Below are 27,500 nucleotides of genomic sequence, written 5' to 3'. Positions count from 1 at the left end.
CAATGAATGATGATAGTAGATATGGAATGACAAATTCTTTTATACAACTTTGAGCTATTCAATTTTATCCTGTTTACTTATGCACTTCATGGGAGCCTCACTTCATGGTAGTTAAATCCTTCACTTGTGTACAAGTGCCGAATTTAATAAGGGCAAATCAATGTTAATTTTACTTCAGCTGCTAGGGCGAGATAATGTGTGTTTAACATGAACGGAGAATGATTCTATTATGAAGAATTTCGTATCAAATGAATTGTTTTTTTTCTAAAGAAAGACAGGGGAGATCACACAAAGTCGGTGACTCTCTCGAATCAAATGAATTTTTTAATAGGTTTTGAATGTTTGAAGACTTTATTTTTTGTTTCTTACTTTCCTTGGATAGATATTTTTTAGATAAACAAAAAGTCACTCTGACTTGCACAGAATAGAACACATATAGGAACATACTAACTGATATAATTCATACAAAATAATATCACTTTTTGATTACAATGTTCATTTAAAATAAAGATTAGAATATAGTGGATATTTACTTAATCAGTTTGACTTTTCTGCAATCTCTCCAATTTACTGAGTGCCTCAAAGTCAGTCTTTGTTAAAAATTCTGAAATCATATTGAAAGAGACTTTCTAGATACGGTATTATACCGTCACTGGCTTTGACGAGAGCATGAGACAAATTAAATTGATTGACCTTCAGAAAAATATTTTAACTCAAAATTTTCACCCATATTAAATCATAAAAATGAATCTTTTCGAGCAAATAAGTCTAAGCAGTAGAACATCGGATCTCGCACCAGCTCTCACCGATTTGATGCCTTCTCGACCACCACTCATGAAGTAATGGCATCATGATACGAACCTTGATCTAGGCTCGTATCCGGGAAGGGGATCTACACGAGAAGTGCAGATGTTCCCCGGGTTTGAGAGTAGAACAGGAATGATCAGAAGAGAGGTCAAATAGAAGAGGCAGTGAAGTAGAGACGATCACGAGGAACGCGGATCGCAGAGGGACAACTCTAGCTTCATTTTTCTCGGTTCCCCTCTTCGAGGGAGGGCGGTACTATTTAAAGGAAAGACACAATGGTGAAATGACCAAAATACCCCCCCCCAGCGATCTAATTTGACTAAACTAACCCTAGATAGGACGGGTTGCGTATTACCTCAACCTTCTTCTTTTTCTTCTTCTTCACATTGCTTTAAGTATGCCTGGACACCGGGGTCATAGCTCACTGCCATTCTAAGATATTTTGCAGCTTCTACCTTATCCCCTTCATTATACAGAGTGCTGAAATGTTGAGAAAAAAATATAAGGTTAACTGAGAGAATCTAGATCTTGATATGATGAAATAGGAAGTTTAAAATTAAAATAAAAAGAAAAAAAGAAATATCTGGAAATCTACAAAGATGGGTGAGGGGGCACCTTCCCAAAAGCACCAGAGCTGTGTAGTACGAGGCTTTGTCGGTGGGATTCTCGGGCTCATTCATCAATGATATTCTCCTCAGATGCTCTATTCCCTCTTCCTTCTTTCCCTAATTAAGATAATGTCATTCACTAATTTTATCCTCCAGATTTTTTTTTCAAATTTAAGCCAAGAAACTCAAAGAAAAAAGCCCAATGATCGAGAAGCAAGAATAATGCTAAGCAAACAGATTCCATAAAACAAATAAATAAGACTGAGATTATTTGATTTTCACCTGGTTGATCCGCGAGAAGCCAGCCCCAAAAGATGCTAGAATTATGTTATCCGCCTCGTGCTCCTTGCTCTGCGAGAAGATATATTAGGAGTTTTGCTAATAAAACAGAAAAATATTGATTTAAGATTTAAGATTTAAGATAGTAACAAGATGAGCTTCAAAAAAATATGATTAATACTTTCCTCCCTGAATTGATCTTTAAACCTTATTAAACCTACAACATGTAACACTAGATAAATGATCTTCCCGAAATTTTCTAATTGAAATACAACTATTGAATCGCTTGAAGCTCAGTTGACCTCTTGAGCTGGCATAAAAGGCTTTCATACAAACCGTGAAGACTATTGACTCATCAATGTAGATTTATTCAAGTTCTTCGTGACTGAAATAAATATTAAAAAAATGCATGAACCTTGGACAAGGCAAGCTCAAAGTACTCTGCGGCCTCCTCAAGTGACCCTCTGGAACAGGATACCTGCCCCAGGGCGATGTAAGCTTTGACCAGTTCTGGGTCTCTCTCCGTTGCGAGCCTGCCAAGGAGAATTCAGCATTCGAAGTAGAAAATAAAACAAAGAGAGAGAGAGAGAGAGAGAGAGAGAGAGAGAGAGAGAGAGAGAGAGAGAGAGAGAGAGAGAGAGAGGGGGGGGGATGTACTGAGAGAGAGGGAGAGGGGAGAGATAAAGAGAGGGGGATATATATAGAGAGAGGGAGGGGGGGGGGAGAGAGAGGAGGGATATATATAGAGAGATGGAGAGCTGTGGAGATAGAGAGAGAGAGAGAGCAAACCAGAGAGAGAGAGAGAGAGAGGAAGTGTGTGTGAGCGAGACAGGGAGAGAGAAGGAGATCGTGCTAGTGAGAGACAGGGAGAGAGGGAGTGTGTGAGAGAGAAGGGGAGAGAGGGAGACTGTGAGAGAAAGAGAGAACAAACCAGAGAGAGAGAGGAAGGGTGTGTGAGTGAGAGAGCAAACCAGAGAGAGACGGAGGGAGTGTGTGTGAGTGAGAGCCAACCAGAGAGAGAGAGAGAGTGTGAGAGAGGAAGGGTGTGTCTATGAGTGTGAGCGTGAGAGAGAGGGAGAGAGTATGTGTGCACATCAGCACAGGAGAGAGAGAGAGAGTGCGCCTGTGGGTGTGCGTTTGTGCATGAGAGAGAGAGAGGGAGTGTGTGTTAGGGCAAGAGAGAGAGAGAATGTGTGTCAGAGAGGGAGTGTGTGTATGTATGTGAGAGAGGTAATGTGCATGTGCGTGTGTGAGAGAAGCGAGAGAGAGAGGACAACATAGAGAGAGAGAGAGAGGGAGAGAGAGCGAACCACAGAGAGAGAGGGAGGGAGAGAGAGAGAGAACCACATGGAGAGGGAGAGAGAGAGTGAACCACAGAGACAGAGAGAGGGAGAGTGAGAGAGAACGAATCACAGAGAGAGAGAGAGAGGGAGAGTCAGAGAGAGCGAACCACATACAGAGAGAGGGAGAGTGAGAGAGAACGAATCACAGAGAGAGAGAGAGAGCGAACCACATACAGAGAGAGGGAGAGTGAGAGAGAGCGAACCACCTACAGAGAGAGGGAGAGTGAGAGAGAGCGAACCACATACAGAGAGAGAGTGAGAGAGAGCGAACCGCAGAGAGAGAGAGTGAGAGAGAGCGAACCACAGAGAGAGAGAGAGTGAGAGAGAGAGCGAACCGCATAGAGAGAGCAAACCATAGAGAGAGAGGAGAGTGAGAGAGAGCGAATCACAAGGGGAGAGAGAGAGATTACCGGAGCAGCGGGAGAGCTTTATCCGGGGACTTCATGTTCATGTGTTGGAGAGCCAACTACAGAGATTATAGACAAAACTCAGCATGAGACTATTGGATAGAGACCTCTCGTAATTCTCCATAGAGAATGACTCTGAAATGTCGACAGAGATAAATAAACAAATGACAACAGGCCCAGCTAAGCGCCTGCACCTCTTCTGGGACAATCTCCCAGCCTCTATTCAATTGAAACCTTGACTGCCCTTCTTTGGAGTGAAGGGCTAAAACTATTGAAAGGTAATTGAAGTAAAAACAAAACGCCCAAAATACTCACAGGAATATAATAATTGCCAACAAAATAAGAAACGAAAAGTGGCATTCATTCATTTTCACAGTCACCTGAAGAAGTCTCTCGGGGGAAGTTTCCTCCAAGGAAGCTTGATCATCAGTCGATAAGTACTTCTCAGGTGAGCGGTTTTCTTTTGAAATATCAGGGGCAGTCGCAGGCAGTCCGACGGCCTTGCGGACTGTTGGATGTTTGAAACAGAGTTGCTGCATAAAGAATTTCTCTCTTATTCTTAAGATTTATTCCAGAAAAGATGTAGGAGAGCTTTAATAAAAAATTCAGACAACACAACCCTTTCATCCAAATTTAATTAGTTCTACGTCTCAATGTATTTTCATCTCTCCGTCATGTCTGAAGAAAGTCATCACGAAATATTCCAACACAAGGTCAAAAGGTACAAAACTGGCTAAATAAAAAAATGAAAAAAGAAGATCAAGATGTTGGACAAATAGACCATGCATGAATGTACTTTGAAATATGTATCTTGTCTCATTCAATAAATGCGGCAAAAGTTTTCAGGAAATAGTTCTACGTCTCAAGATGTTGCACTGAAATAGTTCGATAAATGTACTTTGAAATAAATAAATTTCTCTCTCATTCAATAAATGTACTTTGAAATAGTTCTACGTCTCAAGATGTTGCACTGAAAAATCAGTGCAACGTTTCCCCTCCGTTCACATGTATATAATTCTACTTCTCGATGCATTTTCATCTCTGTGGATTTTTGAAGGAAAATCACTGAATCAAAATTAAAGGAACGAAGCTTACCAAATAAAAAAAGAGCAAAAAATAAAAAAGTCTCGGACTAGAGTTTAGTATCAATATGTTTCTGTTGAAACTCTTGCTACTGTGCGGCTTCACTGGCAGACATCCACGCAACGTCAGCGGTTAGAGCAGGTGATCGAGAGGGAGAAGGAAAAGCGTATGAGTTATAAGAAGAAAAACTCCCTCTCATTATTTTTTGGGTCAAATGCCCAATATATAGCACAAATGCCGTAAAGATCTTAAGTTCTGAATCATGTCTCTTACAATGGTCATATTTAATAGACGTTACACGGTTATATATGTAAAAATGCAAACAAAATAAATGTCAGATTCTAACAGTTTCCCATCGGAACCTAAAATACAGAAGAGAAAGAAAAAATAAAGGTCCTCAAAAAGATGAAGATTCTAAAGAGGGAAGCAAGAGAAACCTGAGCCAAAGTCAATGAACTGTTGGTAACCCAGTAGACTAGTGAACCCTGTAAAAGTAGCCAAAGTATCAATAATAATTCCACCGAGGTAAAATTTGAGATAAAATAGAAAACTTGGAGCAGAGGGACTCATGGCATGAATGTATGAAGAATTCAACGTTTTCTGATGGGATAGTCGTTTTAATGAGTATACCAGAGGTTCTCCAGTCGAGGAGTATACCAGAGGTTGAGAACACAACACAATGAGGACCCGATCATCTTAGGGACATGTCGCTCAATTTGGAGGCAAAAGATACCTCTGAAGGTTATGGTGTTTGCCTGGATGCTCGCCAGAAAGCGGACAATGACCCGCGTGAGACGTCGAAGGTTTTTCCGGACAGAATCATCACTGTGCCTTCTGTGTACAGAGGAGGAAGAGGAGTGCGAGCATCTTTTTTTCCAATGTCGGCTTGCCCGTGTGATATGGGCTAGCCAGGGGCTAGCAGAGATTACATCGAGTTCGTGATACGATACCCATAAGAGTTTATGAAAGAAGGAAGAGGAGTGGAGGGATGGGAAGTGGGCCAGCGGGAGCTGAGCTGGCCTAATAACCCCTTTCTTGAGTTAGTTAGTAGGGAATAAATGGGTATAAATAAGGAGGTCGGGGACAAGAAGGGGGGTACGAAGCATTTCGGCTTTTCTTGAGCAAGGGGGTCGGGAGATCGTAGCTGCATTCGGCGAGAGGTTTCTCCGACGAGCTTGAAGGAGGAGGCTCGAAAGCGACATGGGAGTGTTCTCATACGGGGAGCTATAGCAAGATCAATCTGTAAGTCTACGTTTACTGCACTTCCTTTACCTTCGATACTGCATCGTATCATTGGTATCAGAGCCGCGGTCTTGGCTATCCAATGACGCTGAAAGACGTGGAAGCGAGGTTGGAAGCGAAGGAGGTGGAAATGGGCGAGATGAAAGAAGAACAAAGGAGGATCGGGGAAGAAATGAATTACTGAGAGAGGAATCCAAGGAAAATGGTGAACTGTTAAGGCAGGTACTGAGAGATCTGGCAATGATGAATCAAGGAAGTACGTCTGGAGAACGAAGTAGAGGGGACGCCGTCCAGAGAAATAAGAAGAAGGAGAAAGATCAAACAGTAGGGGATGGGGATACGAGGAAGGAAAAGCAAGCTGACAACATGAATAGAATCCAGATGCAACAAACCAAGAGCAAGATGGAAGCCCCGAAGTTCCGGGGAGATGATGTAGAAGGGTGGGTAAGAGGAATGGAACGATTTTTCCAAGTTCAAGAAGTGCTAGAAGAAGATCGTATAGATGTGGCAATGGCCAACCTCGAGGGTGAAGCATTGCAATGGTATCTATGGACTACGGATCGTTACGCATTTACAGGATGGAACGATTTCAAGATCCAAATCGGGAAGCGATTTGATGATACATTAGGCGACAACATTAAACATCAGTTTATGAACATCAAGCAAACGGGGACGGTGAAAGAATACCGGAAGGAATTTGAAAGACTGTCGGTTTATTTGCCACCAATGCCGGAAGACATCATGTATGACATTTTCCTCAAGGGGCTGAAAACAGAAATACAGACAGAAATGGATGTCGAAGAATTTTTAGGCTTAAGAAGACTGATGGATCTAGCTCTGAAGACAGAGAAAAGGCTGATGGCGCTGTGGAAAGCGTGGGAGAGTCATTGTCATAAAGGGGGGCAAATCCCCAACCAAGCATCTCGCCTACAAGGAAGTAAAGTTCGCACTACGTATCAGCAAGGAACAGGAGAATGGAGTCTCACCCAAAATAAGCTCAAAGAAACAGAGGCCGTCCAAGGGACACCAGCATACAGAAAGAAATTAATGTTGACTGGGGAAGAGTTTCAGAGACAACGTGAGAAGGGCCTGTGTTACCACTGCAGTGAAAAATTTGGGCCGGGTCATCGATGCAAGAAGACTTTACAAATAATCATCATAAGCGAGGAAGAAAGAGACAAGGACGAACCGGATATGACAGACATTGTGGAAGGGGAAGAAGGAGACATTCCGCCGGAGGCACAATTATTATCAGCCCATGTTTCACTTAATTCGATGCTCGGATGGACCCATCCAAGATCCATCAAGCTGAAAGGAGAACTACGGGGTAGACAAATTACAGTATTAATTGACAGCGGGGCTTCTCATAACTTCCTCTGTGCAACACTTGTGAAGGAGTTCCGATTCCGAAGTGACTCCTCTGTATTGTTTGAGGTGACATTGGGTAATGGCGAGTCAAACAAGGGCCAGGGCTTATGCATAGGGGTTGAATATACACTTCAGGGGATTGAAATGATCAGTGATTTCTTGCCGTTCAATCTGGGAGGGGTCGATATGATACTAGGAATGGCCTGGCTGTACTCGTTGGGATGGACTCATATTCATCGGGAAAGGCACATCCTCAAATTTAGAAAAGGTGAAGAGGTGGTTACCTTGAAGGGGGACCATAGTCTGACCAGGGCATCTATGAATATAAACTCAGTGGACAAGGAGATGAAGAAAAGTCAGTTGCTCGTGATGGAGTTATATCATGTCGAGAAGAGTATCAGTCAACCTCAGACGGTGCAAGGAAGTGCGCTAGAAGCACAGTTGAGACAAACGTTCTCCAAGGTCTTTGAACCTCTCTCTGCACTACCTCCTGCCAGACCTACCGATCACGCCATACAGCTGTTACCTCAAGCGCAACCGATCAATCAAAGGCCATACAGATATTCATATTTGCAGAAGGATGAAATTGAGAAACTGATCAGTGAACTCTTGCAGGCGGAATTCATCAGGCCGTCGCATAGCCCTTTTGCCAGTCCAGTTCTATTGGTAAAAAAGAAGGATGGAGGTTGGAGATTTTGTGTAGATTATAGAGCATTAAACAAGATAACTGTACCAAATCGGTATCCTATCCCTGTCGTAGAAGAATTACTGGATGAACTTCATGGTGCAAACATATTCTCCAAGTTGGATCTTAAATCAGGCTACCATCAGATCCGGATGAACGAAGAAGATATCCCGAAGACTGCTTTTAAAACCCATGAAGGCCATTATGAATTCAGAGTCATGCCTTTTGGGCTGATGAATGCCCCTGCGACATTCCAATCTCTGATGAATCATCTGTTTCACCCTTATCTCAGACAATTTCTGCTAGTGTTTTTCGATGATATCCTGGTTTAGAGTCACTCACTGAAAGACCACGAGAGGCATCTACAACAAGTTTTTCATGTCCTTGCTGAAAATGATCTTCATGTCAATCTGAAGAAGTGTCAACTGGCGTGTGAACAGTTAGAGTTTTTGGGGCATTGGATATCTCAACAAGGGGTCATGGCTGACAAGGCAAAGGTAGAGGCCATGTTAAACTGGCCAGTCCCTCAGAACATCAAACAACTGCGTGGGTTTTTGGGGCTCACTGGTTATTATAGAAGATTCGTACAGAATTATTCTATCAAGGCAGCACCATTAACAGCACTGCTAAAGAAAGATGCATTTGCGTGGAATGAAAAGGCACAGAATGCATTTGAACTACTCAAAAAGACAATGAGCTCCACACCAGTATTAGCATTGCCAAATTTTAGCTTGCCTTTCGTCATTGAAACAGATGCATCAGGAGTGGGTATCGGTGCAGTACTCCTACAGAATGGGCGACCCGTTGCATACTACAGCCAGGTCCTCCCAAAGAGAAGCCAGGTTAAGTCAGCCTATGAACGAGAACTTATGGCTATTGTGTTGTCAGTTCAGAAGTGGCGTCACTACCTGACGCATATGCCATTCATATTACGCACCGACCAGTACAGTCTTAAATATCTGTTATGCCAAAAGCAGATCCAAGAGCCCTATAGCAAGTGGGCCTACAAACTACTCGGTTTTAATTTTGAGATCGAGTACAAGCCGGGCAAGAGTAATGTGGTAGCAGATGCATTGTCTCGAGCTCCGATAATACCTGAATTCAAAGCCTTGCATATATCCCACCAACAACTTCTGGATCAATCCATTATTCAGGAGGAGATCAATCAAGACCCAAAATTTCAAAAGGTGGTTAAGGACTTGAGACTCAATCCTCTATCACATTCAAAATTCAAACTGCACAATGGTATCTTACTCTATAAAGGCAGACTAGTGTTGACTGAGAATTCATCACTACTACCCAAGATCTTACAGACCTATCATGATTCCACAGCAGGAGGACACACAGGGTGCAAAAGAACATATAAGAGGATTGCGCAAGATCTTTATTGGCCACGCATGAAGAACCACATCAAGAACTATGTCACCCAGTGCCACACGTGCCAGGTTAACAAGATATCTTCCTTATCACCGGCGGGGCTGTTAAAACCGTTACCAATTCCAGAACGAATTTGGGAAGATATATCCCTTGATTTTATTGAAGGGCTACCCACATCAAAAGGGTTCAATTGTATTATGGTGATAGTTGACAGACTGAGTAAGCTGAGTCACTTCCTACCATTGAAGCACCCGTTCACGGCCGTTACAGTGGCAGATCTGTTTGTCAGAGAAATTGTGCGCTTGCATGGGATGCCCTCGTCCATTGTTTCTGACAGAGATAAAATCTTCACCAGTTGTTTATGGAGAGAATTATTCCGCCTACAAGGCACCACATTACGCATGAGTTCATCTTACCATCCTCAAACAGATGGCCAGACAGAGGTGGTGAACAGATGTTTGGAGGCATATTTACGTTGTTTTGCATTTGAACGACCTAAGTCATGGTCCCAGTGGCTTCATTGGGCTGAATTTTCGTATAACACAGCCTTCCATTCATCGATCCAAATGACACCATTCAGAGCAGTATATGGCCGGGATCCACCGAAATTGCTACACTATGGTTCTCCATCGTCGCCTCTGGCGTCTGTAGATAACCTTCTAAAGGAAAGAGATGATACCCTGAAAATACTGCAACATAATTTACAAGCCGCTCAGTCTAGCATGAAACGTAAAGCTGACAACCATAGGAGGGATCTTGAGCTGCAGGTTGGTGATCGAGTTTATCTGCGGATCAGGCCTTACCGCATGAAATCATTGGCTAAAAGAATAAATGAAAAATTATCTCCGAAGTATTTTGGCCCTTTTCGAATCTTAGGAAGAGTTGGGCCTGTAGCCTATAAGTTGGAATTGCCTGAAGGCTGCTCTATTCATCCTGTTTTTCATATATCGAAGCTTCAGAGGGCTCTGGGCTCGGGCAAGCAAACTCAAGTACTTCCCCCATCGTTTACTGATAACTTGGAGTGGCCAGTATATCCAGCAGAAGTTGTATCTGCCAGAAAGCGGAATGGTGTGGTGGAAGTTTTGATCAAATGGGCAGGATTACCAGATGAAGATGCTTCATGGGAGCCCTTATCAGTCATTCGTAATCAGTTTCCAGATATTCACCTTGGGGACAAGGTGATAGTTGATGAGGGGGGTAATGATACGATACCCATAAGAGTTTATGAAAGAAGGAAGAGGAGTGGAGGGACGGGAAGTGGGCCAGCGGGAGCTGAGCTGGCCTAATAACCCCTTTCTTGAGTTAGTTAGTAGGGAATAAATGGGTATAAATAAGGAGGTCGGGGACAAGAAGGGGGGTACGAAGCATTTCGGCTTTTCTTGAGCAAGGGGGTCGGGAGATCGTAGCTGCATTCGGCGAGAGGTTTCTCCGGCGAGCTTGAAGGAGGAGGCTCGAAAGCGACGTGGGAGTGTTCTCATACGGGGAGCTATAGCAAGATCAATCTGTAAGTCTATGTTTACTGCAGTTCCTTTACCTTCGATACTGTATCGTATCAGTTCGGTCTTATGGGCCACACTGCCGCGGCGTCAATGTGGGTTTGAGAAGGAGCGGGGGCTGAGATTCGCGGTGCTTTGGGCGATACGGTCCCACCGCAACAAGGTCTTATTCAAGGGGAAGGCAATGTCAGTGGATAGGGCTATAAATGAAGTGGAGAGACTTGTGTTCTGTTGGTTTGGTCCTGGCTGAGGTGGAGGGTATGGGGGGCATGATGGGCCATTGTATTGGCCTAGATACCCCCTGTCCACGTGTGCGGAGGTTCACCAAACTGGGTGATCTTTATTGTCCAAAAAAAAAAAAGTATAGAACTAAAGTCCAACACTATTTAGCCTATTTAAATTCATCCATAAGGGATAGTCGTCGAATATCAAATGGAAGAACAAAAATGACAATCTGAAATCCAAAATAATCCTCGTAGGTGTACTCACAGATAATTCAATTTATAATTAAACCCTCGCACATGAAGATTGCGATTAATATGATGACAAATTGGAAAAGAGATAAACGCTGATGAAGTGAGGTCAATTGACTGAAAATAATATTAGTTAATTGATTAGTACCATTCAAGAAAATATCAAAGAAAGAAGAAGAGAGTGCCTGGTCCATGCACCGTTGACCAGGCGTTGTGACCTCAAGCCTACGTGAAGCCATCCTATAAATAAAGGGGTCGACAGACAGATATGGACTAGAACATTTTCTTGACACAACTGCCGATCACCACATGGGGGGGGCCAGAGCGGAGGATCAAGCCGACGCCACCTTGAGGGAGGAGCTCTTCCAGATCTGGAGGAGACGCCCGAGTGTCGAGAAGGAGCTCCGCCTGGAGGGAGGAGACGTCTCGGTTGCCTACGTTACCATATCCTGTATACCTTGCAATTTACCATTCTTGGAACACGAGTACTCTTTGGGCATATATCGTTGGTTGGAATTTCGAGTTCAGATAGGTTCAGAGTTGAACCTATCAACTCCGATGCCAGTTGATAGGTTCAACTCCGATTCCAGTTGATAGGTTCAACTCCGATTCCAGTTGATAGGTTCAACTCCGAACCTATCTGAACTCGTGTTCCAAGAATGGTAAATTGCAAGGTATACACGATATGGTAACGTAGGCGACCGAGACGTCTCCTCCCTCCAGGCGGAGCTCCTTCTCGACACTCGGGCGTCTCCTCCAGATCTGGAAGAGCTCCTCCCTCCAGGCGGCGTCGGCTTGATCCTCCGCTCTGGCCCCCCCCATGTGGTGATCGGCAGTTGTGTCAAGAAAATGTTCTAGTCCATACCTGTCTGTCGACCCCTTTATTTATAGGATGGCTTCACGTAGGCTTGAGGTCACAACGCCTGGTCAACGGTGCATTGACCAGGCACTCTCTTCTTCTTTCTTTGATATTTTCTTGAATGGTACTTATCATTAATCTACTTCGATTAAAAGATACGGGAAGTTGTTTTCAAAAAAAGATACGGGAAGTCCTCTGCCTGATTGATACCATGCCTGGAAAATCACATTAACATGGAAAACAAAATAATCCATCGGAAACGAAAAAATACTGGAAAGAGGTGATGCAGACCTGTGGAATGTTAAAAGCGATCAAAAGAATTGGGAGCGTCAGAATGTCCAGATATAACTTGTAATACTGCAATTGAAAATAAACCGGGATAAGTTAGCTCTTATTCTGTAAAAGTTTAACAAAAAAAAGCAGGTAGAGACATCATTGTAAGAAGTGTAGACCAGTATTTTTTAATCTATCCGAACAGTACAAACCTCATTAAGTACGAAACAATTGAGAATAAGTTTGAAAAGACACGGATTCAATTCATTTGACTGTGTTCAAAATAGTGGAAGAGAACTTGAGCTAGCAAACAAAGAAATCAAACAAAGACATGAAACTACATGGAGACGATAGGAGCAAATGAAATCAGCAATAACTCACTTTCGCCAATAAGCCAAAGATGCCAGGAGTTTGTGCAAGCTTAATATTCTGAAAAGATACCTGCGCCCATTGATTAAAGAAATTAATAAATGCGAATGCATGAAGTAAGATGATAGGAACCCCTCTGGAATAGGGCATGGAAATAATTAATAATAATACGCATAAATAACAATAGAATAATGTGGAAGAAAGGAATTTCGACAATCCATCATGCGTACTGACTAATACGAGAGAAGCTGCAGCATGACACGGGAAAAATCCATTTTCCCCAGACACGAACTGATTCTCTGATCCTATAATTTTTTTGTCCCCTAATTATTGGAACGAACCATTAAAGTCATAAAAAGCTAAATATCCAAAAGTAAGGTCAATAGATGAATATCAAGAAATTATGGCCTGGATAATATTATGCAGCATACTGCGTAATAAATAAATCACATTATTAAGTGGATCATTACCATGTGAAACGTACAGAGGATCTCAGTGCTCCTCGATCCAGTTTTCTGACTTGATATGGATATATATGAGAATCTCACTCACCCAAAGACTGTAGTATTCAGGACAGGCTTGAGTTTGATCTATGGATAAAATTCATGCCGCATGCCAGTGTATTTTTTCCAGCTCTGTAGGAAATTTCAAAATTAAAGCCCAACAACTTGGCCAACTATTTATGATAATGCAGCGGAATGTCCTCGTTTGTTAGAAATTTCAACATAAATTGATCGGTATTGACGTAAAATTTCTGAAACGTTACATTGCCTTTCCATTTTTGGACCAACCATAATATGGTCATGAGTTCCCCCTCATAGGTAGATTAGAACTATGCTCTTGTAAGGAATGGCTGGTTGAATACGAGATAGGACTTCTTGTATGAATAATCAAGGATAGTGGTGAAATTAGCTCTCTGTAATCAATACACATCCTCTATCCAAAACCCTGTTTGTTCACCAATAATGCAGGACTGGAAAGGAGCTGATCGAGGGTTGCATAATAATCACGGATACTTACTCTTGGGTGAGCTCTTCTGGCACATTCTTCTGTAGGTAAGAATATCAGTGAGGACTGGTATTAACTGGATGAGACCACAGAACAAATTGGATACGATGGTTGAAATCTCTCTGCGGAGATGATGAACTTGGAGTGGAGAAAACAGCCAGAAATTATTTTCCAATTTTATCACTTAAGGGATTTATGGTGATGGAATATACCTCTAGCAGAGAGCAGACTGATGACTCCAGAGTTCTCGAGTTCTATCCAATGCTGCAATCCAATATTGATGAGCTTGTTGGCGATCACAAGAATACAATTTGGAGGGGTATCAGGCTTTGTCAGCTTGGAGAGTGAATTTTGCCTCCTTTTAATACACTGAGCACAAGGAAATCATGGTTGAAATGGAACCACCCCAGGGTTCGTAGCCATTGCATGTCAAGAATTATACGAATGCGTTCCTCGGAAAATGGGACAAAATTCTGATTGATTTATAGGCCTTGCATAGTAACTGGTATATTTGTATAAATACCAGAGGAATACTAGGTAGATACATCTCCCAGGATAACGGCATGACAATAATTTGGTCTGATCGGAACAGATGGAACAGATAATTCCTGAAAAAGGGACGGATGAATTAAATTGTAAGAAGCCCCTCCAATCATAACAATTACCATATAGTTGAATACAGTAGCATAAAGCTTTAGGGGCCATTAGAGCTGGGGGGAGCTCAGATAGCATTGAGAGATTCCTCAATAGCAGCTGGATCATTTTTACGCATCAGTTCTTCTGTTATCGTCTGATTAATCTGTTGGTCCTCACAATGACCAAAAAATTAATCAGATATACTTAAAGATTTCCCTGGCATCTATGGCCAGGTAGATACTTGGAAAGTAGCCCCTTCTTCTGTGGTAAAATTCTTCATTCAAAAGTCTTATAATCTTCTTTTGGGTGGTGTGATTTGCTGGTTTGATAGGAGCTATCAGTGGCCATTTTCCCTAGACATCCGTAGTTTTATTGAGTGATTTGGGTTGAATTTGCAATGGTGGTAACACAGGGGTTTGGACATGTGATTTGCTGACCTGGACTGGAATATGCATAATTTCAGGGCACCAGTGTCACAAGCTTCTGGTAGGGCCTGTATGAGAATGCTTTATATGAACCTACCCCAAGAATACCTAAGGAGGATGCATGCTAGACGTACACATGCTTATTCATACAGCATGTGAAAAAGAGGGGCCAACTCGTGGGAGCACTGCCAAAAATGGAGGAAGATTTTCTTGGAGTCGATAACTATGGCGACCAGGGACTGAAGCTCGGGAGATCCTCCCGATCCAGAGGGAGACTAGACTGATCCGGCCAGACTTTGCTTACTCTTCTATCAATCTTCTGTTATTCTTCTTGTATCTCTGTTCCCTTTGTCTCGAATTCTTCTATCCTTAGAGACTACTTCTATTTACGGTAACCCTTGCAATTCATGGCTCATATCCGCTCTATTTGAGTTTTGAGAGGAGTGTCCATTTTCAAGTTAGTGTCAACCACACTAGACATATCCATAACCTCATGAATACCATAAGGCCGGTATTTCATGAGCACAGCTCAAATTTCAGGCTTCAGTGCATTAATGCAGGTGCCCTCTAGTACACCTGGAGGCAAGTAACTCAGATATGCTGCAATCTGTTCAAATTTGGCTTGAAATTCTGACACAGCTTCATTTTGCTGCAATGAAAATAATTTCTGGCATTATGCTTTAGATGAAACCATCTGAATTCAAAGAGTTTCCTAAAAGCGATCCATAATTCCATACAAAAATGTTTTTTGATATAGATAAACCAGTTTAATGCCTGTCCTTAGAGATGAAAAGAAACAAGACGGATCTTCTCAGTGTAAGAAACTGGATTTAAATGGAATATGCACTCAACAATAGTCAACCATGATGTTAGGAAACCACCCCAGTCGCTTCACTACTCGCGTGGCAAGCTGAAATGACAAGGGGCCTCACCTAAAATAAAGGAGGGGGAAAACTGAGATAAGGCAAGCAGAGTATTTTGAAGAAAGGTCCCTCTGGAGAGGGAAGCTCCCGGAGTCAAAATTTCAGATGTTTGATGTTGATCCGAAAATAGCTTGTCCATTCTTGGATCTTGATTTTCCATGGACACACGGTTAGATTTTACTGAAACACCAGTGATATAGATTTAACCTTGATCTGAACTGTGACATTACAAAATCATGAAAATACTGACGGTGAAATGAAAATGCAGTGGCCAACCAAATTCTCACCATTCGCAATCAAGAAAAAGAGAGACATAAAGTATATAGAGTGAGAGAATTATTTAAGAACAGATGAGTAGCCTGGAGAAACTTGATGAAGCTTCTCCCCTTCCGGCCTTAGAAACGTTGTGCCATCCAACCCAGTGACTCGCGGCCCTCCTGATATAGGAACTGCTTCCTGAAAATTTTAATGCCCACAAAGCTCTCACCAGGCTTGAACTTATAGGTTTTCACATGAGCTTTTCTAGCCACACGTGCAGCTGCCAGCCAGTCCTTTCGGGCCTTTTCTCCTTTGAAAGGTTCTGTGAAAGAACATATCAGTACAGCTATCTGCCACAGAAAACTGTAGAGCCTCTCCTTGAATCACAAGATATACCAGTAAAGCATCTCCATGAAGACACCATAGACCATCCTGGCTAGTGGGTGTTTCCAAATGTCAGCAGAAGCCCTATTTCCTTTCTCTATTTATTTTTATTCTGTTTTACTCTTTATATGTACTCCGAACATAAGAGGTCCACTTATCCTCTTATCGCATCTACATGAGCCAAGAACATTTTCTTTTATCCCACTGGTTTTTAAACCAGCGAAAAGCAAGTCAATGTATGTGTGGTTTTTCATGAGTTCTCTCCTTCTGGCTCGCAGCTATGTCAACAGCCGATCAGCCAGGGAGCTTGCAAAGACGACGCCCTATTTTGCAATATAAAAGTAAAGGATATAAGCTTAGCACAAATGCACAATGTGTACTTGTGAGGTCAAATAAATAACAATAAAATATAATACTAGAAATATGAGTAAAATATGCTAAAAATACATCAATGCGTCAAGAGAATACTGATTAGAGCCCAGTTCATAGTGGGAATGAGGAGGTGAAAGAGAACAGCTACGTGCTAAAGGGAGACAAGAGAAAACGAGAATATGGGCAAGAAAGTGGTAGGATGCCCGAAGGTTAGAAGAGATGAGGGTGAAGAAATTCTGAATAAAAAGATGCTCAACCCCGATTATCAGTATTAGGGTTCATTACAGGGCACTTATAGGAGGGAGGAGAAAGAGTACGAAAGAAGCCCATTTAACAGAGTAAAAACTGAGAGGGCTCCGCAGAGGAGGAATCTCCAAGTGAGATAGATGGGTTGTGGAAGAAGAAAGATACCCCTAAGCCAGGGAAGGGGAAGAGAGAGAGATCAAAATGGTCTTTACCAAAAGCACAAGCTTCGCACAGGCCCTTCCGCATTTTAGGATCTTAAGGTTAGGCTAAATACATGCGACAGATGGACCAGCCTTAAACTAAGATCATTTAAAAAACTTAATGACTAAGATAATCCATCTGCTATGCAGTTGATACCTGATATGAGCTTACCGTGTACATACAAGAGGACCAAGAGTCCTCAATCAACATAAGAGACAAGGTCAACATCACCTCACATGCGCGGGCATCTTATAAATAAGGGGCAAGGGAAGACGATGGAGGGGGGATTCATTTTCTTGAAGCTGTTGTCGTGAAAACTGCCTAGTTTGAGTTACCTAGTCAGTAGGGTTATGGTAAGATCCGTGAACAATATCAATTCGAACAAAACGCTGTTCGGTCAAAGATAGCCAAATATGGAAATGTAGAATCAAGAAAACCACAGAATGGGATAGCGTTCCACCAAAGGTGGGAATCGTCTGATACAATTGAGAAAAGAGAAGGTAGCAAACCAGGATCTCTCGATCCGCAATCTGGACGCAGGCCTCTCCTGCTCTCCAGCCCTCCCGCGCGCTGACGGGCCTTTGACTTTCTTGAATCTCGATGCCCCTTATGCTGGCGTCCTTCTTTATTTATAGGGTGGTTATCCCCTAATGTAGTTGGCCTGACGTGGCATGACTAGAGCGATTGCTCCTTCTCCTCTTATAAGTTCTTGGAAAAAACTTATCAGGTTACCTAGTCGGTAACCCTAGTTGGAGTTCCATCATTCTACTCTTCTAATCCTTAACTTCATCATTTTTTGTACTACATCCCTCTACGACTTTCTTCACACTGTTCTTGACTATTCTTGGAATCAAAGGGCATTCGTTGCTAAAACTATTTCTTCAAAGTTTGTTACTTCAATATAATAGGAACCAGATATAAATTATAAGTAGTCCTAAAAAATCTCCCACTAGTGAAAAGGGATGCACTAAATTGATGTCGATTCATTGTCAATGGAAAAAATGGAACCATCCACCAGAAGAAGCATCATATGTAACAGAAATAAGAATCCCTCTAACTTTTACCAAAAATATGATCCCGAGGTAAATTTAAATATTATCCAAACGGCATTAGTTAATGGCCCTTCACTTGGGACTTCCTCTTATTATGGGCAATGTAGGTCTTAACAAACAGTTTTTGGTCTTTGTTGAAGAACAACATCCTGCTTAAAGAAGAAAAGTAGTGCCCTTGCTATCAGCTATAGCTTTTAGCACAGTTGGTAAGCGCTTGATTCCAACAGTCTTTACGTAAGGGACTCCACGTTTTTGACATATTTCCAAGCTAATAAACCAATTAGGGGCTACTTCGACCGGCACTAAGTCCAAGCCATTAACTCTTGTTCTAGAACCATATTTGTATATGTCGCTATCCAAGTATTCTCTGGAGCTATTAAAGAAAATAGTCTTTTTTTCTCCCTTACTCTTCTTCCATTTATCTCCATCTCCTTTCTAACATTCACAAAATATATCCGACCAAAGGAATTAATGATCAGCTAAAGTGAATTTGCAGAGTGTTGACTTCATTACTGAGGAACAAGACAATTGACTGAACGATGACATTCAATGCATTTTCAAAGATATCAATGTCAATGAGCATATGAACGTGGTGATGAGAGGAAAAGCATCTTGATGTATATTACCTGGACATTGAGATAATGAAGACCTCCAATTAAAATCGGAAAAATGCAACCTAAAGCACCTTCAGGTGTTGCTGTTAAGTTTTGGAACCAAAGAATACCCCCCTGAAAAAGATTTGAATGAAAAACCATCATTCAGTCTGAAAATAACGGTAGTAAATATTCTGGACGGATAACAAGTAACAATCCCGAGCCATTTAAGGATTTAAGAAAATCTGGATCAGAAATTTTGCTCGCCATCAGATTTTCTCACGGACGATCCTACATTTTTTTATAGATCACTAATTAATAGACATTTGCTGGCATGAATAGACATTTATTTCCAACATATTGGAAGGTCAATTTTCAAGTCAAATCAAAATAAAAGTAACGAAAAAATTGAGCAGTACCTAACTTAGAAATGAATAAGCTTAGTTTTAATGTGAGAGAGACTTCATAGATGCATTATCGAAAAAATTATCTTGAGTTTTAATACATATCCTTGACTTAGACTTTACTAGGCACAAAATTAAAAATTCCATGAAATTCGGAGATGGTATCCCAAGAAAAAAAAAGAGTTATCTTCAAATTAAAGAACGCCTTAAGTAATTATGGACCAAAATTTGAAAGTTATCGAAATAATTCCAGCAAAAATTCCATGAACCTAACAAGTTCATAGAAATAATTGTTGAATGGTGTTAAACAGAGCCCCTTATTGTATTTTTTATTTTACTGTTTAATTGACCTCTTTATGTGAATTAAATTACTTAAACTCGGGTCACGACCAGGCCTAGTCTCGGCCCCACTCCAGGCCCGGGCCCGGGCCTAAGCCCACAATGTAAGTCATGGGCATTTAAACCCCAGACTCTGAGCACGAATTTGAAGTTGTCTTTTTTCTTTCTGAAACCCTAAATGTGGAGGCTGGCTACTGGTCTGTTCTGCTCCAGCAGAGCTGACAAATGGGTTTCTTTATTTTTCTCTCTTCTATCTCTATGTAATATCCCGTTAATCTGGGACCATTTCAGATTCTCTCCTTCCCACTATCAGTAACGTGTAATGAACCCTAAATCAGTCTTATAAGGGTTGAGCCTCTTTCAATTCTAGGTTTCTTAAAAAATGATTCAACAGTTTGATCCAAACAATAGCAAGATCTCTACAGCAAGATCACATATGTTAATAATATTTCTGGGTTGACCTCCGAGTTCCGGGTGGTCTTCCCTCTTTTAATTCAAAAAAAAATAGCAAGATCTCTACAGCAAAATGAGGAAATGTGTAACAAATTCTCAGATGTGTTTTCAGAATACAAACTCCATCAAAGCCCGGGTGACAATCCAAAGACATCCTTCGAATGCTAAACATCCATACAAAGAAGCAAGGGATCTGTGGAAAAGAACGGGGTGAGAATCATATATAGAAGAATACTGTTACATCTGAGTGAGAAAACTGAAAAATCTGAATGATAAAAGGCATTGTAAGTATTCTAAACAAGAACAAAATGAATTATTCGAATGAGAAAAGTAATATTTTCCAGCGATCACGGGAAAGCTGCATGAAAACGTTAAGTTCACGTGAGAAAGAAACAAGTAACTTCTGAAAACGCTTGTCTATTGTTGAGAAATATGTGCTACAGAAGCCCAAGTCTAGAGGAAAATGGCCCAAGCCCAATGGAGAACTATCGGGCCCACTAGAAGGAATATCAGAGAAAGTGGGGCCCACCGCAAAGGCTAACGGCTAGTTCAAAACTAGCCGTTGGGCGACTGCCCAAACGGCTAGTATAAGTACTGATGAAAACAGTGTTTATGTAATCTTTTTCTTGATGAAATAAGAAATTTTTCTCCTCTTTTCTCTACTATCTGCACTTCTACAATCTTCAGCAACTTGTTATCTATACTAAACAACAATTTAAAACCTGTGATCTCGGTGTAATAAATGCCAAAGATAAAAGATGCTTGTGAATTTCTTCATGTTATTACTATAAGGAGACTTTTTTTTAAGAAAACTACAGGGAGACTATATTTACGCAAAATCACATCAGCAGGTAACAGGCGAACCTTAACAGCTCTTTGGAACAAATTGTGCAACATACTACAATCCAAATAACCACTTCTGTATGTGTTTTGAAAAAGACTAGACCAGACCTCTTGCATCTTCAACTACTATCCACGAATAGCTTTATTCTTAGCATTAACTGTAATGATCAGATGATTATGTCATATTTCTATGCACAAAAATTATAAAAAATGAACACGATCAAACAACCATTTTTGCCACGACGACAAGTGCAATATCTACCATATGACTATGCCCTTCATCCAAGATTTTCAGGACGACATGGCAAAATAAGACAGATAAAAATGAATCATGATGATTAAGAGTCACTTGCAAGTTTTTTCATTAACAAGCCACAGGATTGAACATACCATGGCATTTAATCTTTAAACAACTCATGGTTTCTTCACTATTTTTTGTGGATTCTACTGTTAACACAAATGCCAGCGATCAGGGTGAAAAAAAATAACAAGCATATAATAACTGACTAAAATGTCTATTTCTTATCAATCGACTCCGCACCCAAATAAGGTGTAAAGGAAAGAAAAGGACAGGAATTTACCTGCACAGAAACATAGATAAAATTCCACAGATATGAGGGGCAACCAAGCTCTAACCTCTTTTTTCGAAAGAGCATATATTGTTCCTTGAAACTTTTTCCTGAAAATGGTGGTGGAAGGGGAGGAGGCACTTTGAGAAAGGGGTGAAAGGTCAGAAATGGTTCTCCGGATATTTCAAATCATACTTGAAAAACAGCAACCTACATAACGATTGATGATATCACAAGGATGGTGCTTCATAAGTACCAGCTAGGGATCGCCCGTCCCGATACCGGCGTCAGATTACGGTATCGGAACAGATGCTGTACTGGATACCGAAAATCAAATTTTCGGTATCAGTTTTTTCCGATATCCGGATATCGGAAAACGATATCGGATATCCGTTGCTTCAGTACCAATATCCGATATCGGTATCCGTCTTGATGTCGTCATCCGCCTCCGTCTCTCGGGGAGGATGACGATATCAGATATCGGACGTGGATATCGGATTTCGATATCCAACTTAGAAAGGTTGTTTAAAAATATAATTTAACCATCATTGTGCCGCAGTTAGAAGGGATCAAAGTGGGCAAGAGGGTAATTGGAGAGCTTTTTTATTTATTAAGTGGCTCGTTTAATATATACAGCTGAATCTTTTATTTCTTCCATTTGGGATAACAGGATTCGGAGTTTAACATCGAACTCCAAATCCTTTTATCCCATATGGAAGAAAATAGAAATTTTCAGCTGTATTTATTGGACGAGGAATTAATATTAAATATATTACATATATAACGGGCTTAAAATATAGCGACTATTTATTAAAATATTATTATATGATTTAATGTATATTCTACCTCATTTAATAGATACAGCGCAAGATTTCTATTTTCTTCCATATGGGATAACAGGATTCCCAGTTTACATTAAACTTCGAATCCTGTTATCCCATATGGAAGGAAATAGAAATCTTGCGCTGTATATATTAACCGAGGTGGAAAATATATCAAAAGCATACATCATTGATGTACATAAATCATTGACTGCGATGATAAAAATTAAATTAATTCTGTAGACACCAGATATCGATATCCGAATACCGGTTCCGATATCCGGATATCCAACTCCGATATACGGTATCCGATACCCGTTTCGTCCTTACCCCTCCGATATCCATCCTTACATCTTCGATATCGACTGATATCCGATATCCCATATCAGACACCATCCTGGTTTTTTTCCGGAAATCGGATATCGGTTGTCCGATACTGGATATCGGTTGGACAATCCCTTGTACCAGCGCATGCATGTTTTCGGCTGAAGGAGTTTTTCCTTTTGTTTTCTCATACCTTGTACGTTTTTTACAACTTTAAATTTCCTCATGAGCCTCACTGAGAACAACAAGACCACTAAGCAAGAGTAGCCCATTGGTAACCCCATAAATTCTATAGGTGGTTCACTGAATTCTAAGGAAGTTTTCTCTCTTCAACCCCTCGTCATTGTAGGCGGTTTAAGTGCAGGTGGAGAGCCAGCTCAGCTGATACATGCTTCTATGCAAAAGGGAAGTGAGAGATAACGGCTGTCTGATTCAGAAAATAGGTCGACAGAGTAATAGGCCAAAACTTGGAATTCAGGAACCAAGCAGGATCATGCGATGATCCTGATTGGGATCCTCTTCAAGTGCTCATTGAGTTGCTGTAACAAGTCAACGATCCTTAATTTAGGGCTAATATGGAGAGAGAAACTAGAAGGGAGGATAGATAATGGCAATAAGATAATCGCTTGATGTGTGTAAGAGAGAGAGGACCAGCAGAATGGGTCACCAGGAGGGAGAGAGAGAAACTGAAAACTTCAAATTGTATTCTTCGCTTCCCTCCTTAGGGCAGGGAAAAATAATCGAAAGAAATAGGAGAGAAATGCAGGAAATAGGGAAAAAGACAAGGGTTGGGGTTTGTATCAGATAATGAGACAAATATGATAGTGAGAAATGAGGGCAGAGATAGATTCATAAATTGAGAGAGATAGAGAGAGAAAGAGAAATAATCAAAAGAAAAATAGCTTCACTCAAAATAATACCAGTGTTAACTGCAACAAAATTACTGATCTACTATCCAATCCTCACCAGAGACTTTGAAAACAAACATGTATTAAGTAGGGCCCTGAGATAGGATATTGAATGAGGTAAAATAAAACTGAAGCTGAAAGAATCAACACCTAAAACAATATTAAATGAGGCAAAATGGAAAGTACAATGCTCACATTTCGGAAACAACTCAGACAGCTTTCGCATCTTCTTGAATTGTAATAACAGAACAGGAAATATTGACACTCTAAGAGCGAAGGTAGATGAAGCTATTGTAATCCACCTGCAATGCAATAGAAAATGGAATACATTCACCGTTCCGTAAAACCATTGAGAATAACATACTCTTCCGATTCAGCATTCATATTTTTAAAGTCCAATAGTTTGGTAAAAGCTACGATTAGCTAGGCTAATCTCACCTCTGACAGGTAATTGTAGTTTATTCGACATAAGTTATAATGACACTGTTTATACGGACCTAATCATACTGCTAGCAAAATGGGTGAATGTATTTCATTCCTAAGGCCGTTTATAGAAAATCTGAAAGTACATCCGTCTGATATAGTCACCATGTAACGTGAAGTGGTTAATCTTTTCAATCTGATTCCTGCGTCTGCAGTTTCAAAAGTTCTCGTTTGGCTGAAAAGGATCCCCGAAATCCAGAAATTAAGAACACCTAAATAGCTCCATAATTCAGCTTGGCGTGATATTGTTAAGGATCTTACTTAAACCTCCAAAACAATCAAAGTATTTTGGTAAAAGCTAAGAGCGACTAAGTTAGTCTCATCTTTGAGCAGTGTTCTTGCTTATTCAACATCAATTATAATGTCACCGTTTATATTGTAGCTTATGGATTATTCGAAGCAACAGCAATATGATCCAGAAACTATGTAACATGGAACGGTTAGTTTTTTCAATCCCATTCCTCTCTGTCACCTCGAGTCCAAACTCAATCTGCATTTTCAAGAGTTTTCGTTGGGCCGAAAAGTTTCAACAAGACATATATATTTCTCCCACTCAGCATTATCATCTCTAGAAGCTTGAACATTCAAAATATCATTAGACCACTTCCTGTTTCCCTCTGGGCCGAACTCAATCTAAATTTTCAAGAGTTTTGATTGAGCAGAAAAGTTTGAACGGGATCTAAAAGTTAGATTCAGCATGACCATACCCATCAAAAGCTCGAAGAGTCAAAGTATCATTAACCATAGCATCAGACCACATCACGTTTCCCTCTGGACCGAACTCAATCTAAATTTTCAAGAGTTTTCATTTGGCATAAAATTTTGCACAGAATCTAAAATTTTCTCAAATTACCATTCCTATCAAAAGCTAGAAAATTCAAAATTTCATCAACTATACGCATGAGATCCTGATTGATAGCTAAAAAACCAGATTTAGAGAGATTACCAGGGAAGACCAGTGAGCTCATGGTAACCATCAAGCAGCGATATCACTCCCCGCACGGGTGTATACCAGGGGCTGTCCTCGCCTCCGTCCCTGCTCAGCCCCTCGAATGATGAATATCGTTTGCTAGATCCCAAGAACGAGAAATTACATGGTAGAGAGCCGAGATCGTTAGTGTAGACAGAGATTGCACCGCCGGGCAGCGAGAAAGGGCCGGAGCTCGGGAACCGGCCACACGGCAGCGTTCCCCATGAACAGTGGCCAATGCGACGAAGATTGGCGAGTAAACGGATCGATCCCATCGAGAATATCAGAGAAGCTAAATTTCAGAGAGGAAACAATCTCCGTATTGATGAAAACTAGTGATAATTCTCGTAGAATCGAACCAAATCAACAGGAATATAATTTGGACTGTTCTGATGAATCTCGAACTGCGCTGCTGCACACGAGTAATCGCCGCTACAAGTGATGTTTCTCACAGATTCAAACCAAATAAACAGGAATATAATTTGGACTGTTCTGAAGAATCTCGAACTGCGCTGCTGCACGCGAGTAATCGCCGCTACTGGTGATGTCTCTCGCAGATTCAAACCAAATAAACATGAATATAACCTAGGATTATTCTAAAGAATCTAGAATTGCACTGCTGCGCACGATCAATAGCCGCTACTAGAGATATATCTCACAGATTCAAACCAAATCAACACGAATATAACTTGTCTTGTTCTGCAGAATCTCGAACGGAAATGCTGCGTACGAGCAATCGCCACGACTACTGATCTAAATGATTTGAACAAAAGCAACAGGAATTTAACTTGGACTGTTCTGAAGAATCTCGAACTGCACTGCTGCGCACGAGCAATCGCCACTACTATCAAGCTCGAACTGGCTCTTGATTTAAAAAATAAATGAAACTTGCTCTTACGATGACTGTAGAGGAGCTTTTATAGAGGCCCAATCTAGCTCTTAATGGGCCGATCCGATCTGATTCGATGCGTCATCCAGTTCGTCCCAGCGTGTCATAAGTAAAATGCAGGACGCGGACGGGACGGTATTTTCGTCCCATGACGAAAAAATCATTCCGTCCGCGATATTGGACGAAAACCAGGACAGAAGTTCGTCCCGGGACGAACGGGACGGTTTTCGTATCGTCAGACGAAAAAGTCATCCTGTCCAGAAGTCTCACGAGATGGATGTTAAGGGATGGACGAAAATCCGTCGGATTCGCTTCCGATGGTTGAGATCTTGCCATGGCATCGCTATATCAATTCCTTGACATTTTGCACCAAAGTCCCTACTTTTTTCGCGTGCTCAAAGTGACGCCACCAAAAAGTAATTGTACATATGTCCCTCTGCTTTCTCTCTCCTCCATATTTCTCTAAAAAACTAAAAAAATACATATTAATTTAATCAGACCTTGGAATTATTTTTATTGGATATTTATGCCTGCAACTCGCGACCGAGCGGTTTTAAGGGCATATTTGAAACGAAATTTGAAAAAGAGTCCCTCCCACTTTCAAAATTACTTTATGCTCTTACTTTTCTTATAATGGTATCCTTTTGCGATTTAAATATTCAATTCTTCGTCGATTAAAAATTATAAAGTGTGATTTTTTTTGTCCGGGACGAGGAGGGGATGGCTTTTCTCCGGACGGAACGAAACTGGCAAAGTTGAGACACGAACGATTTTTTTTCTTCAATGGACGAATCCTTGGACGGGACGCTTCAAACGAAGTTGAAATATGCAGACGTCGGACGTGACGATCTTCGTCCCGTCCCGGACGATCCGGAACTATAGTCATCAGTCATCCATCCCAACCCTGGGACGGATGACGTGACAAACTTGTTCCTCTCATTAGTCGTATAAATACATTGAATGACTAAGTGATTAGTGATGACATCATACTACAATGTTTACTATTATTTAAATGTGTTCTAAATATTCGTATTCAAATAATACTCAAGGAGGACTTCAAACTTGTAGAAAGAATAGTATTTACTCACACAATCATATCACGAGTATGACTTAGTCTATAGCAATTGAAGTAGAGGCATTAACATATAGTGTGTGCTCTTCATGAAAATAGTTCATTATATTCATCAATAGGAATCCTTGGATTGTATGCTTGACATCAATCCGGATAATTCATATCACGGATCTGTAAGTGGACCTAAGACTTGAGACACTGAATGTACATTGTGATGCACAATTGTGTTTTAACTATGATCTACAAGTCTCTGACCATGATATTTCAAACTGTATTAGCTCCGATGTATCAACATGTCTTCGAAGGCGATTATGTGGTCAACATGAGATTAACAACTTTATTAGCTTAGATATAACAGCATGTCTATGAAGGTGATTATGTGGCTAATATGGAGCTTTTCGTCCTCGATATTAAGAGCGACAGACTCTGGGAAAAAGATGTAATTAAATGCATGGCCAGGGTAATGGAAATACTGGAGAATGTGTTCTTTGATGATTTTGCCATGCATGAGTACTAACTAGAGTGAGCTTTTGGGGTTTGACAATCAACCATGCACTAAGTCATTCATTAAAGGTTTTATAAGAGATATAGAATACTCCTCTATATTTTCTCAAACGTGAGGTGTAGCATGGAAACCCACGGCTTGAAAACTTAACCA

The 27,500-nt window shown here is 41.0% G+C and overlaps 1 protein-coding gene across 6 annotated transcripts; it reads right to left on the bottom strand.

Annotated features, from left to right (window-relative positions):
* Positions 1-672: 672 nt before the first annotated feature.
* Positions 673-25,750, bottom strand: LOC144704511 (ALBINO3-like protein 2, chloroplastic). Of its 6 annotated transcripts, none has more exons than XM_078576953.1 (14): positions 24,858-25,750; positions 23,624-23,730; positions 21,388-21,515; positions 20,085-20,156; positions 18,801-18,902; positions 12,682-12,741; positions 12,319-12,384; positions 4,965-5,012; positions 3,825-3,977; positions 3,448-3,503; positions 2,110-2,227; positions 1,698-1,766; positions 1,423-1,532; positions 673-1,287 (listed from the first exon to the last, which is right to left on the bottom strand). In XM_078576953.1, the coding sequence occupies exons 1-14, from the start codon at positions 25,154-25,156 to the stop codon at positions 1,164-1,166; spliced, it is 1,512 nt and encodes a 503-aa protein (XP_078433079.1). In that variant the 5' UTR covers positions 25,157-25,750; the 3' UTR covers positions 673-1,163. The 6 variants fall into 6 exon arrangements, with proteins under 6 accessions (XP_078433079.1, XP_078433081.1, XP_078433083.1 ...); XM_078576955.1 differs by lacking the exon at positions 24,858-25,750 and adding an exon at positions 20,828-20,964 and having other exon boundaries at positions 21,443-21,485; positions 23,624-23,679; XM_078576957.1 differs by lacking the exon at positions 24,858-25,750 and having other exon boundaries at positions 21,388-21,485; positions 23,624-23,731.
* Between the last annotated feature and the right edge of the window lie 1,750 nt (positions 25,751-27,500).

This window comes from Wolffia australiana, chromosome 6, assembly GCF_029677425.1.
Source record: "Wolffia australiana isolate 7733 chromosome 6, ASM2967742v1".
Taxonomy (NCBI): Eukaryota; Viridiplantae; Streptophyta; class Magnoliopsida; order Alismatales; family Araceae; genus Wolffia; species Wolffia australiana.
This window is presented reverse-complemented; position numbering and strand designations above follow the sequence as displayed.

What these genes read in the sequence shown, in the direction of transcription:
- LOC144704511 (XM_078576953.1), bottom strand. Translation starts at nt 25,156, where the DNA reads ATGGGATCGATCCGTTTACTCGCCAATCTTCGTCGCATTGGCCACTGT. An exon ending in TCTTTGGCTTATTGGCGAAA is followed by an intron (nt 12,385 to 12,681) that starts GTGAGTTATTGC and finishes TTTCAATTGCAG; the next exon opens with TATTACAAGTTATATCTGGA. An exon ending in TCGCTTTTAACATTCCACAG is followed by an intron (nt 5,013 to 12,318) that starts GTCTGCATCACC and finishes CTACTTTTACAG; the next exon opens with GGTTCACTAGTCTACTGGGT.